The 16,952-nt window shown below is 37.9% G+C and overlaps 1 protein-coding gene across 6 annotated transcripts in view; it reads left to right on the top strand.

Moving 5' to 3' along the window:
• LOC137040626 (ephrin type-B receptor 3-like) overlaps positions 1–16,952 on the top strand; it is a 54,282-nt gene that overhangs the window by 18,033 nt on the left and 19,297 nt on the right. For all 6 annotated transcript variants that reach the window (XM_067416409.1, XM_067416407.1, XM_067416405.1 and 3 more), the window contains exons 2-3: positions 9,941–10,005; positions 15,407–16,079. In XM_067416409.1, the coding sequence (XP_067272510.1) occupies positions 9,941–10,005; positions 15,407–16,079 (738 nt within the window). The remainder of the gene's footprint in view (positions 1–9,940; positions 10,006–15,406; positions 16,080–16,952) is intronic.

The following is a 16,952-nucleotide window of genomic DNA, read 5'->3' as shown; positions in this document are numbered from 1 at the left end:
TGTTCACGCACACACTCAAAATCTTTGCAATCCTTCACAAAATGTTTGCGTTCCTTCGCAAGAACGTCTCAAACCTTGTGTTTCCCCTGAGAAACATTGAGTTCGCTAAATCTTCGCATTACCCCGTGAAACCTTTGGGTTCTCCCAAGAAACTATGCCTAGTCACAAAATTGTGGACACAAAGTTAGAATAGAATAGAATAGAATAGAATAGAATAGAATAGAATAGAATAGAATAGAATAGAATAGAATAGAATAAAATAGAATAGAATAGAATAGAATAGAATAGAATAGAATAGAATAGAATAGAATAGAATAAAATAGAATAGAATAGAATAGAATAGAATAGAATAGAATAGAATAAAATAGAATAGAATAGAATAGAATAGAATATACTTTTTTGTCCCATTACTGGGAAATTTGTCGTAGACATCATGACGAGTTCTCTCTGTGAAACGTTTTGCAAGCAACGGCAAAGTTTCTGAGGCAGCTCAAAATCACAGAAATGTAATGTTTCCTTCAATCGCGTAATTGTAGTTCCCCATCACCAGGGGTTCCATCTGTCCATACAGTTTTCTTTTATGATTATGTACAAAACCCCAAACAGAAACTCTTCTCGCTTAGAAGTCATCAACAGGGATACCGAAACATGACTGTCTGCAGTGTCACATGTTCTGACGCATACATTACGTTATGCTACTGTTTTAGTCTAGGAATCCACAGAAACACATCATCCATCATAAAAGTACAGCTGTCGTTCTCTCTGATCAGCAAACACTGTCATTAGCGTTGTGTAACGATGCCTGAAGCGTCAGTGCAAGTGAAGACGTCATACTTTCGACGGAAAGATTGGAGGACCAAACAGTGTTGTTTTGAATGACTGGTTGATATTGATTAGTGGAGAAAACATTTTTAAGTTTTTTTTCTAACCTTAACCAAACTGAAATTATGAACACAGACGAGGTCTGTCACTGTGGCCATACAATAACTCGCCTCTACAAGAAGGAACACGGACGCATTAATTGATTGTACTCCTGTAGCAATGTGACTCTACCAGACGGCTCCCGTTTAGTGTGAAATCTGTAATCGGATCAACATTCGGTATCAGAATACGCCAGCGTGTTAGCTTAAGTGCTCATTAAAAGCTGATCGTGCTTTATCTCCATCTCAACTCATCTTGTGTCCCGTCTAGCCACAACAGAGTAACTGATGTGCAGCATCGTAACTCTTTCACTAAGTGCTCTGGGGGACATGCACCGATTTCAGGGGGTCGGTTTAATATCACGCTATTAGTAATTTTCTGCTTACATATAGGGGTTTTGACTAGAAATGTAAAAGCCAAATGTTTAGTAATTCCATACCCATGTAATAATGCAGTTATTACACCATTATTACATTGTAATATATATACTCGCATAAAAAAAGCAAAAATTTGACCTTTAGAAGTACAACAGCTTAAATGGGTGAGTTTGTGCTTTATTTACGCAGAGGGTTCAATTCTCACTATTATTAGTAGCTTATTAGCATACATATTATTATGATATTGGCTGTTTATTAGCACTTATAAAGCACATATTAAAGCCTTATTCTGTGAGACCGTATTATACATCTATAATCCCACCCAATACCTAAACTTAACAACTACCTTACTAACTATCAATAAGCAGCAAATTAGGAGTTTATTGAATGGTGTTATTAAACAGTGATTATTTATTAGCTTCACAGTAATAAACTGTCAAATATTAACAAAGATCAAATATGAGACAAAATCAACTTCCGCTATGAAAAGTCAATAGTGTGATTCTTTAGGTCAAGTCAGTCTGGATAACTGTTTAAAGTTCATCAATTATGTCCGTTCAGTGTTGATTTAATTCACTTTAATAATGCTGGATATGTTACAGGATTTGTCAATTAGGAAACAAATTTGATTCAGCTATAAAGCAACTCTACAGAAGACAACAGTGTCATCATCCAGCTCAATTCAGTTCCAGTTTTGTCATTATCTGATATTGTCAGTGATTTTACTGAATATTACGTGTTTCTTAAACCCAGACTAAGCAAGCATAGTATTAGGATCATAGTAGTACCTTAAGGGTACATATTACTACTCTAATGGCTTTGCAGTTTAGTAGTTTAGGGATTATAGACTGATCGTAGTTGCGACCTCGTCTACTGACCACAATACAGCCATTTATTTTTTTCAAGCTGTGAGCGATGGTCGCTTAAAAAAAGTTGTGTGAACAAATGATACTGTGATGTGAATTTTTAAATCTAGCAGGCTTGGTGTCTCGTATTGTAGGGTCGTAACATGTATTAAACATTTTTATTTTATAAAGCCTATATAAAGGACCTGCCTGGTGTGTTCCTTGTTCTTCATGATGCTCTCTGCGCTTTAAACGTACCTCTGAGACTATCACAGTGCAGGTGCATTTATAAGGAGACTGGATTACACACAGGTGGATTCTATTTATCATCATTAGTCATTTAGGTCAACATTGGATCATTCAGAGATCCTCACTGAACTTCTGGAGAGAGTTCGCTGCACTGAAAGTAAAGGGGCCGAATGATTTTGCACGGCCAATTTTTTTATTTGTTAAAAAAGTTTGAAATATCCAATAAATTTCGTTCCACTTCATGATTGTGTCCCACTTGTTGTTAATTCTTCACAAAATTTGACAGTTTTATATCTTAATGTTTGAAGCCTGAAATGTGGCAAAAGGTCACAAAGTTCAAGGCGGCCAAATACTTTCGCAAGGCACTTTATATGCATACATGTACTTTTATTTGTGTGCCTAATATGGCGAAAACGTGAAACTATTATTGTCTCTTCACACATGAATCATACAAATGCATATTTTTACAATTCAAAACGGCCATTTTTAGTAGTTTGCATCACTGGATGTTACTTTTGATCGTTTGACAGTTCTATCGCAAAAGAGTTGACGTGTATTACATGTTTTTCTTACCTTACGCTCTTTCAACCCCGTCTACTTTGATTTGATCTCACTCATTCTGACACTGACGAACACTTTTAGATCGCTGAGGCAGACCACACTAACACTTTAAAAAAAATTTGTCATCCTAACAACTTGCAGAGCGTTGCGTAATTTTACATATGGTATGTGTGTGTGTGTGTGTGTGTGGGGGGGGGGGGGGGTAATTTGGCCATTTCTAATTACTGGAGGGAATTACTCGTCCCCCTCAATGTCTATGGCCTTGTCGTGACCTAAATCCAATGACGCTGGTAGTGAACAATCTTTCTGACCAATCAGTGATCTACAGTGTTTACGTCACATTTAAATATTGGTACGGAGGTGGTCCTAAAAAAATACCAAGTACTAGGTACATTTCACAGTGGAGAACAGACCCCCCCAAAGGTGGAACCATGCAGTGGAAAAGCGCCTTAAGGGAACATCCACCTTTCAGGGGTTGGATTCCACCTATACTTAAACGGGAATGCATTAGGACCCTCGAGACATTGAAAAGGTCTCACTGGGTTAAACAGATGACATGATCACCCTTCTTATTTAGCAGCTCTTGCACATGCGGCGGTGGCACGGTTTCGCTAGCTAAGGATGTCCATTTAGACACTCGGGACGCATAGTTGTGAGCACACCTGGTTAGCAGACAGTCGCCCCAGGGGCTGCCTGTCCACCAGATTGACTGTGTGCTGTAATTAAAGACCTTGGAAAGAGAAAGAAAAGAGAACGAATGTGGGTAAGGGGGGGTGCAATGCCCATTTCTAAGGCTGTAACTGGAACGGCTCACATGCCTTGAATATTCATCCGGGTTGTGGCTCATCTCTTGCTCGCCGTGTGAACCCGTGTGCTTGTCTTTGTGTTATCTGTCTGACTCTGTCTGATCAAAGCTAACACGCTCATCTTCCACAACCCCATTCCCTTGATAATGTCAGCCTCAAAATCAGACCCCCTAAGACCTTGTGCCAATCTGAATAACTAATTAACACAACAAACAGAAATGTAGCAGGCGCACTTATGCTCTGAGTCACCTTCATGTCAACTGCTGTCATCGTAACTGCCGTCAAGAAACATTAGATGTACTTAAGAAGTATGTCTTTATATGTCATTTTAAAGTTTATTTTATATGCACTGAGAAGTACATACGATAAAGTCACATATATAATGATATTTAATTTAACTGCATAAATTCAAGTAACGAACCCTCAACCAAACCATAACTTACTGCTAAATGTTTTCTTATTTAGTATGTTTGTCTTGTTACTAGTCTAAATATATAAAAATCCTTAAATCAAGATGCAGTTCCTAGATAGGTCAAATGACATAGGATATGTTTTCTTGTTTTCTTTTTGTTTTTTGTCTGTCAAATTGTCTATATATATATATATATATATTTAGATACTATTTGTGTAATGCATACTTTTACAGTGTCCTTGTTACTTACTATAGATGTAATAGTAAATTATAATTACATCAACTAACCCTCAACCCTATAGTAAGTACATGTTGTTTATTAATATTACTCAGTACTTAAATGTTTAATTACACTGTAATAATGACACCTTAAAATAAAGCGATATTTGGACTGACAAAAATGTCAAGTAGGAAAACATTTTTTGACGTGTTAAGGGTTAGGGTTTACAGTGTGTACGTACTATAGTAATAACAGTATTTTATGTATAATTACAAGTAACTTAACCCTAACTGTAATTCCATAGTGTAGTTCAGGTTATATGGTTTATTATTTTTACTCAGTACTTATTTGAGCAAGTACAATGAAACTATATCACCTTCCAATCGAGCGTAATAGAAGTGGGGGAAGTCTGTGTTTCCTGAAGTTAAGTTTCCACTGTACAATTACAAATTGGACAAAGACACGGGCGATTTTACTGGCTGGGAATTACAGTAATTCCACCTTGAAATGAAGGCTACATCTGCAGCTTTGACAGTGGGCCTTGTTAGTACGTAAATGGCCCGGAGAGTGACAGGCATTGTGCCGTGACTGACGGCAAGAGGACGGATGGGGATAAGGAGGCTCCTTTCATGGCATTCCCATGGAGGATTCAGGGCGTTGGAGATCCAGCCACCTACATCAAGACCCGTCGGCCAATTAGAGGTTGCACGCCAGCTCGCCAAAAGCAGTCCACTCCTCTAATCACCTCCGTCCAGTGTGGCACAAAAGCCTGGTCCGCTCACCACATTTCAATTTAAATAGTAAGCCCACCCCCCCGTCTTCTCCTCCGTCCTCTTTCAACGACTTTCCCTCTCTCTCCCCCTTCCAGAATCTCTCCCCCACTTTCAAGCCGCTTCACCAAACCCCCCAACGGCTAATAAAAGCAGCAACAAAAGACAAACAAAGCAATCAGTCTAATAGCTTTAATACGTTTAATGCAGTGTTTTCCCCACGCTGTTGACACATCTCAGTGTTGGGTCGCAAAACAGAGCTCAAGTGTTTGGAGACAGAGTGACATTCCTTTTTTTGTTCTTTGTTTTGTCCTTAAGTCTGTCGTTCGTTGCGATTCCACAACAGCGCAGCAGGAGACAAAACTGGCAAACCTATATATATATATATATAAAGACTGGAGTACTGATGATAAATTCAGCTTTGATCACAGGAATAAATTACACTTTACTATATATTAACATAGAAATCAGTTATTTTAAATTGTAATACTATTGCACAATATTACATTTTTGCCTTATTTTTAATTCATAAAATGCAGCTTTGGTATATATATATATAAACTGCCACAAAAGCACTGGCTGCTCAACCAATAGCATGAGTTGGGGCGGGGCTATGTGTTTGACTGACCAATGACAGCCTTCAGAAACCGGTTTAACAACATTTCTTCTTTCTGGAGCTCCATTTAATGATTCTAATGGTGCAGAAAGTACACAGTTCACCATTAATTTTCATAAATGCAAAATATGTGTAAATGTAATGCTTTTCAGTCCTCAATCCTGATCCCGACTCTGCTGGAGTGTTCCTTGCTCTCCACTTGTTCTAACCTCCAAACAACAGGGAAAAAGGAGTCGCTAAAGCTGAAAGCAGTTGTGCTGAAATCCTGCAGTAATCTCTCACCTGTCTGCCCACACGGCACTGAGTCAGTTTCTAAATCCACTCCACATTCTTTGTATCAATAGAGGTGGTTTTGTTCACATACCCCTCTTTTTAAAGAAGATTGCTTTCTGGAACAAAGAAATATTTGAAGGTGCTTGTAAACCGGCAGAATGTGTGTGTGTGTGTGTGTGTTGTTTCAGAGACCAAGTGTTTCTGTCTTCCTCTGTTATTAACGCTGCTCTGTCATTAGAGGATTAGAATGGAAGAGCTGACCTTTCGTACCTCTGTGTGTGTGTGTGTGTGTGTGTGTGTGTGTGTTTGCTAACATGCAATTCTGTGAATGGGAATGTTCCACTAAATTTGTGAATGTCATGCAACTCATATATTTAGTGTTTGAACCCAAAACAATGACGTATTGTTTAGTAATTTACGCATACTTTCATATTATGTCATACTTCCATAAATGGGCCTTGATAACCTCCAGTGTGTGCGTTTCCTGGGTCTCAAATATGTGCATATTTACAGTGAGTTTTTAAGTAACATTTAAATACTATCCTGTTACCATTTTCTTATATTTTTGTGATTCATACACTGTACAAAAAGTTGCTGCCTTCAATTTTAAGTATAATCAACTTGAATGTTTAAGTAATTTCAACTCGTGTGTGTGTGTGTGTGTGTGTGTGTGTGTGTGTGTGTGTGTGTGTGTGTGTGTGTGTGTGTGTGTGTGTGTGTGTGTGTGTGTGTGTGTGTGTGTGTGTGTGTGTTGGTTTATACTTTAAGTAGTTTATAAAATGTCATTGCTATTTTCTTCTACTTTAGTGTTTTATAGCAATATTTCATTTAGGTTTTTATGACCTTTATGATGGTTAAGTCAACATGAGGGGAATAGTGTTTCATTGTGCAACAGTTAATTTATGTTTTGGTCTGCTTTTTCAAGTTTCATAAATGTTCTGGCTCTCTAACTTGAGTTTATGGCGGATGTTTTATGTCATTGGGGTTATAGCTCAAAGTTTTGTCCATGCTTCACACATTCAACGCTAGACGGATTGCGCAAGGGAAGGATTTTTTCAGAGCGCTCGTCAAACAGGTTCGACATCCTGCCAGAAACTACCCATAGTCTTGGGCTTTTCCTCAAAAGTGGGAGAAACAGGAACTAACCCATGGTTATGGTCTGCTGTTCCCTGTGCGGAGCCATTTTAACAGTGGAGGAGTCGTAATGGAGGCTGTGAGAATGAACTGTGTCATTGAGGGGTGCGGGGTGGCTCACCGCCGCTGTGTTCGCGCTCTCATTGAGCCAGGACTTGCCTCCTCATCTAAAAGCGCGCTCAGCTGACACAATGCTCGGCTTTGCTGTTTTTCAGCACAGCTTACAAAATGCAAACAAAACAGAAGGCCGCAGTCAGTCGCCGCATGCTCCCGAACGTTCCGGCTGTTTCACTGAGTCAGAACTGAGACGCATTCGCTTTCACTCTTTGCCTGGCGTTTTATTTGTGCCAGTACCTGTGTGTTTGCTTTACCACAGCTGGCAGCTGACTTATGGTTTTCCTTTAAACTACGAGGTATTTTGTAGAGTGTGTTTGAATGTCAGTGGACCTGTCAGTCCGTGACACAAAATGACACACGGTCCCAATGCGACGCATGACGTCCCAACAGGAAATCAATGGTGTGCTCTATGTGAAGAAGAAACAGCTGCCTCAGACGCTTTCTACCTCTGTCAAGTCGCCACAATCAAGTCTCATATTTCCAGAAGACACAATTTTCCTGCCTTTTTTAGTTTTAGTTTTTTACAAGTAAACAAAGATGAGTAGCGAAGATTGCATTAACATGGTATTACCATCCATGTTGAGTGATACAATCTCAGGTAATCAAATTAGACTTTATTACATCTTTCCCCACCAGCATTTTCCCCAAAAAATGTATGACTCCCAGGATATTTAGTTTGCTTGAATATCTGAACATGCCATGTGTCAAATGAAAGAACAGAGCCTCTGCTTTTATTCTATCAGTTATCAGTTTATATAGTTTTATTTTAAGCAAAAAGCTGAGAAAACCATGTTTTCGTCAAAGACTGTCCCAAAGGGATTCAGGATGATGATCAAACACAGATGGAGTCATCAACGCCTCAAAGCTTCAGTCCTGTAGCTCGTCCTGGGACATTTCATTCAGTAACATTAGGCAGTTTTGATTTAAATGCTGTTTAATGTTGATGGTGGCGTGATATTTGACTTGTGCGCCAGCAGTGCTTCTATCACTTGTTTATGCTTCTTCTTCATCTGTGTTTTGAAAAGGAGATTCTGTACTCTTTCGGGAGATAGAAAATTCTGTCAATGGCATGGAAAAAGTAAATATCAGGTTTGATGGACAGGTGAGACGGATCAGACTCGGTGCACTCATATTTCTATGATTAGGATAAAGTGAAGCAGGCAGGATTTCAGAATTTAGACACGGTTGGTGTCAGATTTCATTGTTGACTTCAAATATCAAAATTCTATTGTAATCTTGGTGAACAACTTGGAAGAATTTAATGTTTCCCCATTCAAAGAGAGACTGAAGTGTACTGTAGTGTCAAAAATGGTTGCTGTTTATAAGTACTTGCCTTAAAGGGACTTTTGATCATCATATAGTTTGCGATATAATTGAGTATATTTGAGTATAATTGTTTGAGAGTGAAGCATGGCACTGTGTCCATTTACACGTGTGCAGCTCATGATCCTCTGATTTCAGTGTCTCAGAGCGGCTCTGTTCGGAAATGCTGCATCACATGATGTTCGGGAAACTAATAGCGTGCATTTGGGACGTCATATGTGCCGACCATCTTCCCAAACTTGTAATGAGGAGCGATTGTAAACCGCATACTGTCAACAAAACAGAAGCTTTGGGGAGTTTCCCTTTTTTTGTTATATATATATACATACATATATACATATATATATATATATCAACCTTCATATATCCCTATATATATATATATATATATATATATATATATATATATATATATATATATATATATATATATATATATATATATATAAATATATAAAATATATACCCTATATATTTTTAATCACCCTTTAATGTGTTCACATGCTTTTCTTTAGCACTCACTTCAGAGGACGAGAAACTGTTTTGTTCTCTAACATATGATTTCAGTGTACTTTTAAACCCTCCCATCCATCTAATTTACTCAAACATGGTCACGCCGTGCAGTTGTGAGTGCAGCCGCTACACATAAACAGCTAAAGCAGGTGGAGGAAGGTAAACGGTTGAAGTGTGTGTGCTTTCATTATAATAAAAACAGAGAGCTGCACATATGGCTGGTGGGATGAAAACAGTAGAACAGACAGGCAGAGCATATTGGGCATTGAGGAAATTGTGAAGATCTTCCTTTTGCGAGTTTTATGGCACTATTCAAGAACTCCTTTGGTCTGTTATATATCCTCTCGAGTTTACAGCTGCCTGCTTAAGGGTGTGAGCGTGTGTGTGTGTGTGTGTGTGTGTGTGTGTGTGTGTGTGTGTGTGTACGTGTGGGAAGGGTAGAGGGTTGTCTTTCAAAAACACTTAGCTTTTCTTTCCCACCCAGCAAATACACGGCTAATTAAATCTAATTAGAGGAGGGCTGTCATAAATCTTTGACAATGCCTTCTGGATCACCCAGAAAGCTGTTTTTTCTTTCCACCGTCTTTTCACCGTTGATTAGCATGATAGCGTTTCTCTGTTCCTGCGCTCGTGAATTCACCACAATGCATTATTAGCTATTAACAATATGGACAGTGACGGTTATATCCTTCACACTGTGAAATCAGTTCCTCCCAAGGTTTTCCAGTTCGGCTAGTTTGATTATTGCTTGGGCTGATATTGTTCCTCAAACTGAGTGGATCTTCATCTTTTGTTTTCTGCAGAAACACTTATGGACACCAAATGGGCCACCACTGAACTGGCATGGACCTCACATCCTGAGACTGGGGTGAGTGATTACCGTTGTGTGTTTGACTTTGGTTAACCTGAGAACATTATGATTATATGATTCTCCTTCAGTCCAAATCTAATGTGAGGTCAATCTAAAAAAAACCTTCTCCCTTCACATTTCACCATAAAAGAAAAATTAAGTTTTGTTTTGTTTTCCGCCTTTTTTTTAAAACTTATTTGGCATTATTTTCATGACTATTTACCTCTATTTTTTGATTTTCTTCTTTTGAAGAAAGAAGAAGTCAAAAACCGCTTGACTTCGGTTGACTTCAACTGCTTGAACCCCCCCCCCCCCTTTATTTTTGTTTTATGTTTTCTTTTATTTGTGGTTGTTATTGTTGTTATTTATTTTCTTTTTTCTTTCTGGTAGGCATTATTTTCATGACAATTTACCTTTTTTTTGCATTGAAGCAATTCCTGCGATTTATTTCCATTCCAGTAATGACCCTTCAAAATTTTGCATAATTGTCATGTAAATAATTCTGTAATCCTGTAGAATGGTCTTAAAATTGGCCTCATTTTCTGCAAGATTTTTTTTTCTTTCTTTCCATGAAAATCTTTCATTTGAGGGTTAAACATGACTTTATTTATTTATATATTTGTTCATTTTATGCTTTTTTTCATTTTGTTTTTATTGTTGTTTTCCCTTTGTTTTTATTTATTTATGTATTCGTTTTCCGTTTTTATTTATTTATTTATTTATTTATTTATTTATTTATTTATTTATTTATTTATTTGTTCGTTCGTTCGTCCGTCCGTCCGTCCGTCCGTCCGTCCGTCCGTCTATTTATTTATTTATTTATTTATTTATTTATTTATTTATTTATTTATTTATTTATTTATTTATTTATTTATTTTACTGTCTGTTACAGTAATTACAATTAAACACGTGTTAAGATGTGCTTAATTGGCATTAAAATAATTCTGGTCTTAAAATGGGCCCTTATTTTCTTCAAGAAACCCCTATTTTATTTACATTTTTTTCTTTCCATTGAAATATTTCATTTGAGGGTTAAACATGACTTTAATTATTTAGATTTTTTTGTTTGTTTTGTTTAGTTTCCCCGTTTATGTATTTATGTATACTTATATACTTATACTATTACCTTCGTAATTACATGGTCTTAAAATGGACCTCATTTACTTTAGGAAAAATCTCATTTCTTATTTCTTTCCATTGAAATCTTTGGTTTGAGGGTTAAACTGGCGTTCTTGTCAGGTTTCGTGAGATTCTCTCATAAATGTCATAGTTAAACTACCTTTAAATCAAGAGGTATTATAAACGGTCCCGTCGCAGCCTTGCTCAACTATAGCGTGTTAAACACAGGAAGCTCTGAGTTTCATCAGATAAAGGCAATGCCCAGATCACATTTCACCCGAGCCGTGTTACATTCATTCTCCAAAAGTGAAATTTGTGCCCACAAGCTTTTGGCAGACACAGCAGAGGTATCCTTCGCACACAATGCCCAGAGACTGCTGCCTTTTCTTACTTCTTTTGTTGGGATTTGTCTCCTTCTCAGTTTTGTGGTGTTCACCTCTCTTCCTCAGGGTTGTGCATGTGTCCACTGCCCCGTCCTGCCTCAGCCACACCGTCTCAGCTGTTGCTGTCACCCCTCCTCAAAACCTTTACTTCCAAGTAACTTAGCACCAATGCACCGGAGCGCAGGAACAGCCCCAAAGACACAAATCAACCGGATCTCACCTTCCCCGTCCATATATTATTCTTATAAATATCCCTCCCCGCCCCCATTAGAGCACTAAAACTCACTAGCACAATGGGCCGAAGCACACCCCCTTCACACCCCAACAGATGCCTCCTTTCAGGACATACATTGCCCAATTCTTTCCCTTCTGCTCTCTGTCATGCACACAGCTATACATTTCACCCAAGCCGGCCCACTGTATTTTAAGACAGACAGGGGAAATGTGGCACTGGTGGGTCCTTAAATATCCCAGTGTTCGGGACACCAAGTTTAACTCGTTTTTTAGATTTACCCACTGACTTAATTGGCACGCTCCTTATCTCTCTTTCTTACACAACACTCATTTCTAATTTTGCGTGACACTAAGTTCAATGGTATGTCGCACCCAGAAAACCGAAATGGGAACTGTGCCCAGATAATAAAAAACTGGTGCAAAAAGTTGGAATAATTCCCAGCCTGACTCAGCAGCTCTTTTTCTATTTACATTTAATCTGCCATGAAGAAAAACTCTCTATTAGTGATTAGTCTGACACCTGTGACCTGAGAAATAAACACAGACTCTAACACCATTAAGGAAAAATAAACATAATGGCCGGCTGTTGCTTATACCCGACCTGTAAGTCTTCAAGATAAACAAACTGAGTAAAAAATTACATATTTTTAAATAAACCACATGATTTCCCCCTACGAATCAAAGACATGCAGCAGGGAGAAAAATGAATGTGCATAAACATTCAGCTGAAGTGAGTATGAAAATATGCAGAAATCACCAAATAGGCTTATTTCCCCGATACTGAGTTGAAAATAAATTGATCGAGCATCTTAATCTCGGGACGAGAAAAGCTGTGCCAAGAGTCCACACCAGTGCAGTGTGTGGCTCATCTTCACTCGCTCAGCAATTTATTCCACTGCACTAAATGCCCATTTACACCTCATTCTTTCTCCTGTCCCATTGACCTGATGCGTATTATTGATCCCAGCACCCTTGGCTCAGAAGTCAGTGATAAAGCAGAGGCTTCTGGAAGCCCTGTCTGCCTGGGGTCCCTGGGGCCCGTAGGGATGAATGGCCTGTCCGCACAACATCCATATCTCCGTGTTAATTAAAGACTTCAGCCCTACACAAAAACACTACGCAACTCTCTCAACAAACCTCACGATGCTCAAATAGTTTTCTTATTCCTTTTTGGCTACAGCTCATTTTCTCCTCTAAAACTGAACTCACTGTAGTCAATAGAAGTGGTTAGTGTCCCAAGGCCATGTATGAATCTAATTGTTTCTTTATCAGAGTGATCATATATCATTAATATAGGGTGTTTGTTTAAGCAAGAGGAGGCTGATGTAAAAACCTTCATTAGCTGTTAGTGTTGTAGACCACCTAATCCCAGACCAAGACAAGACCAGGACCAGACCAGACCAAACCAGCACTCCTTAAATTAATAAAGATCCACATTAATGCTTGAGAAATTACTTATGTTTAATCAATAAGTATAAATATAATAAGACACTCTGTAGAGCTGTTACCAATCCAATGAAACCATTTACAACAAAATCCATCTTCGCACTGGTGATGGTACAGAAGATGCATCTGAATTAGTAAATTACAAATGCATATTTTTATTTTATTTTGTATTTTTTTAATAAAGTGCACCTATTAAAAGCAATATCATGTTTGCATTCAAATTTTTGACGAAAGCTCTCTTGCTCTTGTGATAATGCCATCACATTAATAATAATAATAATAATAAATTTTATTTATAATGCACTTTATATTAAACAAAATCTCAAAGTGCTAAAAGCACCAAATTATAACCACATATTAACCACATTATAATATGAAGTTCTAGATTTTTGGATCCAGCACTTTTTAGCAATGATATCTTAATTTTGTGAGAATTTTTATTACGTTTGGTGACATTTTTGACCCCAATAATTTCTGAAACCGGTACAATAAATTAACAATTGAATGTGCTAAAATGTGATTAAATGTCATTAAAATAATTCAGAAATATAGACTATTAGATGGTGTTATAATTGGCCTCAATTTATTCAAGAATAAAAATCGAATTGCTTTTTTATTTCCATTGAAATCTTTAATTTGAGGGTTAGGTATGAGTTTAGCTATTTAGATTTGTTATGTTTTTTGCTTTGTTTTTGTTTCCCCTTTTGTTCTGTTTGTATTTTGCTGTATGCGTTATGTTATATTATTTTGCTGTTGTTTCCCCATTTTATTTATTTATTTATTTATTTATTTATTTATTTATTTATTTATTTATTTATTTATTTATTTATTTATTTATTTATTTATTTATTTATTTATTTATTTATTTATTTATTTATTTATTTATTTATTTATTTAGTTATTTAGTTAGTTAGTTAGTACCTTGTTTGTTTTTTGATGTGGCATTATTTCCATGATATTTATTTATTTACAGTAATGCCACTTAAAAAATGTTTTTAAATTTGCAGTGAAATAATTCCAAAATATAGACTGGTCTTAAAATGAGCCTCATTTCTTTGAAGAATAAACTAATTTATTTCTTTCATTTTAGGGTTAAACATTATTCTGATATATTCTTGGCAGGTTGTGCGAGATTCTTTCATAAATGTTGTAGTTTAAATACGTTGGTCTCAACAAATTAGCATCTGAAGCAGTAAGTTTGACATAAAATCACATTAATTATGTTAATAAATATGTAAATCAGGTAATTTGGTAATATTCCAGCAGTTGTGGTTTTGACCGGTCTTGAAATAAAATCCCTAGTCATGTAAGTCTGAGACTTAGACAAGACCAAGACCTTCAAAAAATGGTCTAAAGACTGGTCTCAGGTATTACAAAACTGGTTGCTGTATAACACCACGGCTCACTTGCACAATGCTGAACTACATTCATCTCATGGTGTCGCTCATGTCACTCCAAATCGCCAAATCTCCGCTCAAACCTTCAGTTCATTATCACGAGGCCTGTGTACTTATTGTAAGATGCACAATAGCAATCAACCTCTTGACGATAAGAAGCAAACTCTTAGTTCTGGTAGATAAGAGAAATCGCTTAGGTAGAGGGTTGACTGTAGCTTGTTGATCTGCATGTAATCATGATGGTTTAATTGAAGAGTAATTGATTGTGAAGTGATGCAGAGAGTACTCCACACTTGAGGTATGAGGTAAACATCTATTCATTGTTTTATTCAAAGGAGTCCACGGTAATTTTAATGAATTTGCCAGGCAGGTTTTGAACTGGTGAATGCAGATGAAAGACCAGCGTGAAGCTCCGCACTTAATCACACCATGCACAATGTGTAATTGAAAAGGCAAACACCAAAAAGCACAACATTTTATTTCCCCTCTCTTGCACTCTTTTTCTCAGCTTGCTCCCTCCATTGTATTGTTCCTCAGTTTTGGTGTGTGGGGCTATAGCTGAGAAAGAGACATTTATTAGCTCTGTAGCCCAACACCTTAGAGTAGAAAAGCCCTGGATAACATCAAAATGAGAAAGGTTTAAGTAATAATACTGACAATGAGGCGTATTGTACCATACTTTAGATAAAAAAAAAAAAAAATAAAAAACCTTGTTATTGCTATTGCTCTTCAGAAGGTTCCTTGAATGCCATATATATTAAGTGCTAGCTCATTCCGAAGGTGAACTTGTACGTTTTTTTTATATCTATGACTTACAGTTTTCTCTTTCTTTTCCCCCAGTGGGAGGAAGTTAGCGGTTACGACGATGCCATGAACCCCATCCGAACATACCAAGTGTGCAATGTTCGTGAGCTCAACCAGAACAATTGGCTGCGCAGCGACTTCATCCCTCGAAAGGATGTTCTCCGTGTTTATGTGGAGATGAAGTTCACTGTACGAGATTGCAACAGTATTCCCAACATTCCAGGATCATGTAAAGAGACCTTCAATCTGTTCTACTATGAGTCCGACTCAGATTCAGCCACCGCCACCAGTCCTTTTTGGATGGAGAATCCGTACGTTAAGGTGGACACCATTGCTCCTGATGAGAGCTTCTCTATGTTGGAGTCTGGTCGGGTCAACACCAAGATTCGCAGCTTTGGTCCACTTTCCAAGGCCGGCTTCTATCTGGCTTTCCAGGACCTGGGCGCCTGCATGTCTTTGATCTCTGTCCGAGTTTTTTACAAGAAGTGTTCCACGACCATTGCCAATTTTGCCGTCTTCCCAGAGACAGCCACAGGAGCCGAGGCCACGTCACTAGTCATTGCCCCTGGCACTTGTGTGCCAAATGCTCTGGAGGTGTCTGTACCTCTGAAACTCTACTGCAATGGGGATGGAGAGTGGATGGTTCCTGTAGGTTCCTGTACTTGCATGCCTGGATTCGAGCCTGCAGTTAAGGAGACGCAGTGTCAAGGTGAGTGCTGATATATGTGTTTTTTCTCACTGTGCAGTTTGTCTTATCTCCCGGTATCACATTAAGCCAAATGGACAAATCATCCAGTTTTTTATTAAAGTGTTTGGCCTAACAGCAAATTTGGTTATTCGACCTCAATTTAAGCAGAGCAAAGCAATGAATAAGTAAAAGCGTCTGTATGTCCATCAGAGTGGAACATTTTGCTGAGAGAAAGGAGCAGTCTTGATGAAAAACATATCAGGTTCAGACTGAGGTGAATTAAGCCAGGGTGTAACATAGCCACTGTGAAAGTGAGCAGAGCAGACAGTGGGAGGTCAAGGGTCAAATGGAGAGCTGGGAGTGAGAGGAGACCGGAATCGATTTGCGGACCAAGGGCAAGGGCTGCAGTGAAACATTAATGAAGAGCACGAGATGGAGATAGAAAAGTAACCCTGACAGTCAAGGCACCAGAAGGGAAAGGTCACAAAGAGACAGTGGGATCCAATGCATTTTAAGAACTACAAAGACAGAGTCACTAAGAAGTGAACCTCAGGGGTAAAGAACTGAATTGAAAAGCAAATTATTTGTGTTTAGAGAAAGGAGGATTATTAGTGGTGTTTGAGGTAAACATTGACGTTATGAGAGTTGGGGATTTGAGCAAACACTTTACTTTGAGTATTAGCACATAAGTTGCCCTACATAGTCTATGCTATGAACATGAAGGATGCCTTAAAAACCACATTCTACTTTTGTAAGAAATTTACTTTCACTTTTCCCCTAGTAGATGATAAATCACGGGAGAAATCCTGTTTAAATGTAAGGGGAGACTAGAATATCATGAGACTTAGGAGTAGGCTCTTTTGACTTGAGATAGTAAAAAATCATGTAGTATAC

This window comes from Pseudorasbora parva, chromosome 14 (assembly GCF_024679245.1).
Source record: "Pseudorasbora parva isolate DD20220531a chromosome 14, ASM2467924v1, whole genome shotgun sequence".
NCBI lineage: Eukaryota > Metazoa > Chordata > Actinopteri > Cypriniformes > Gobionidae > Pseudorasbora > Pseudorasbora parva.
This window is presented reverse-complemented; position numbering and strand designations above follow the sequence as displayed.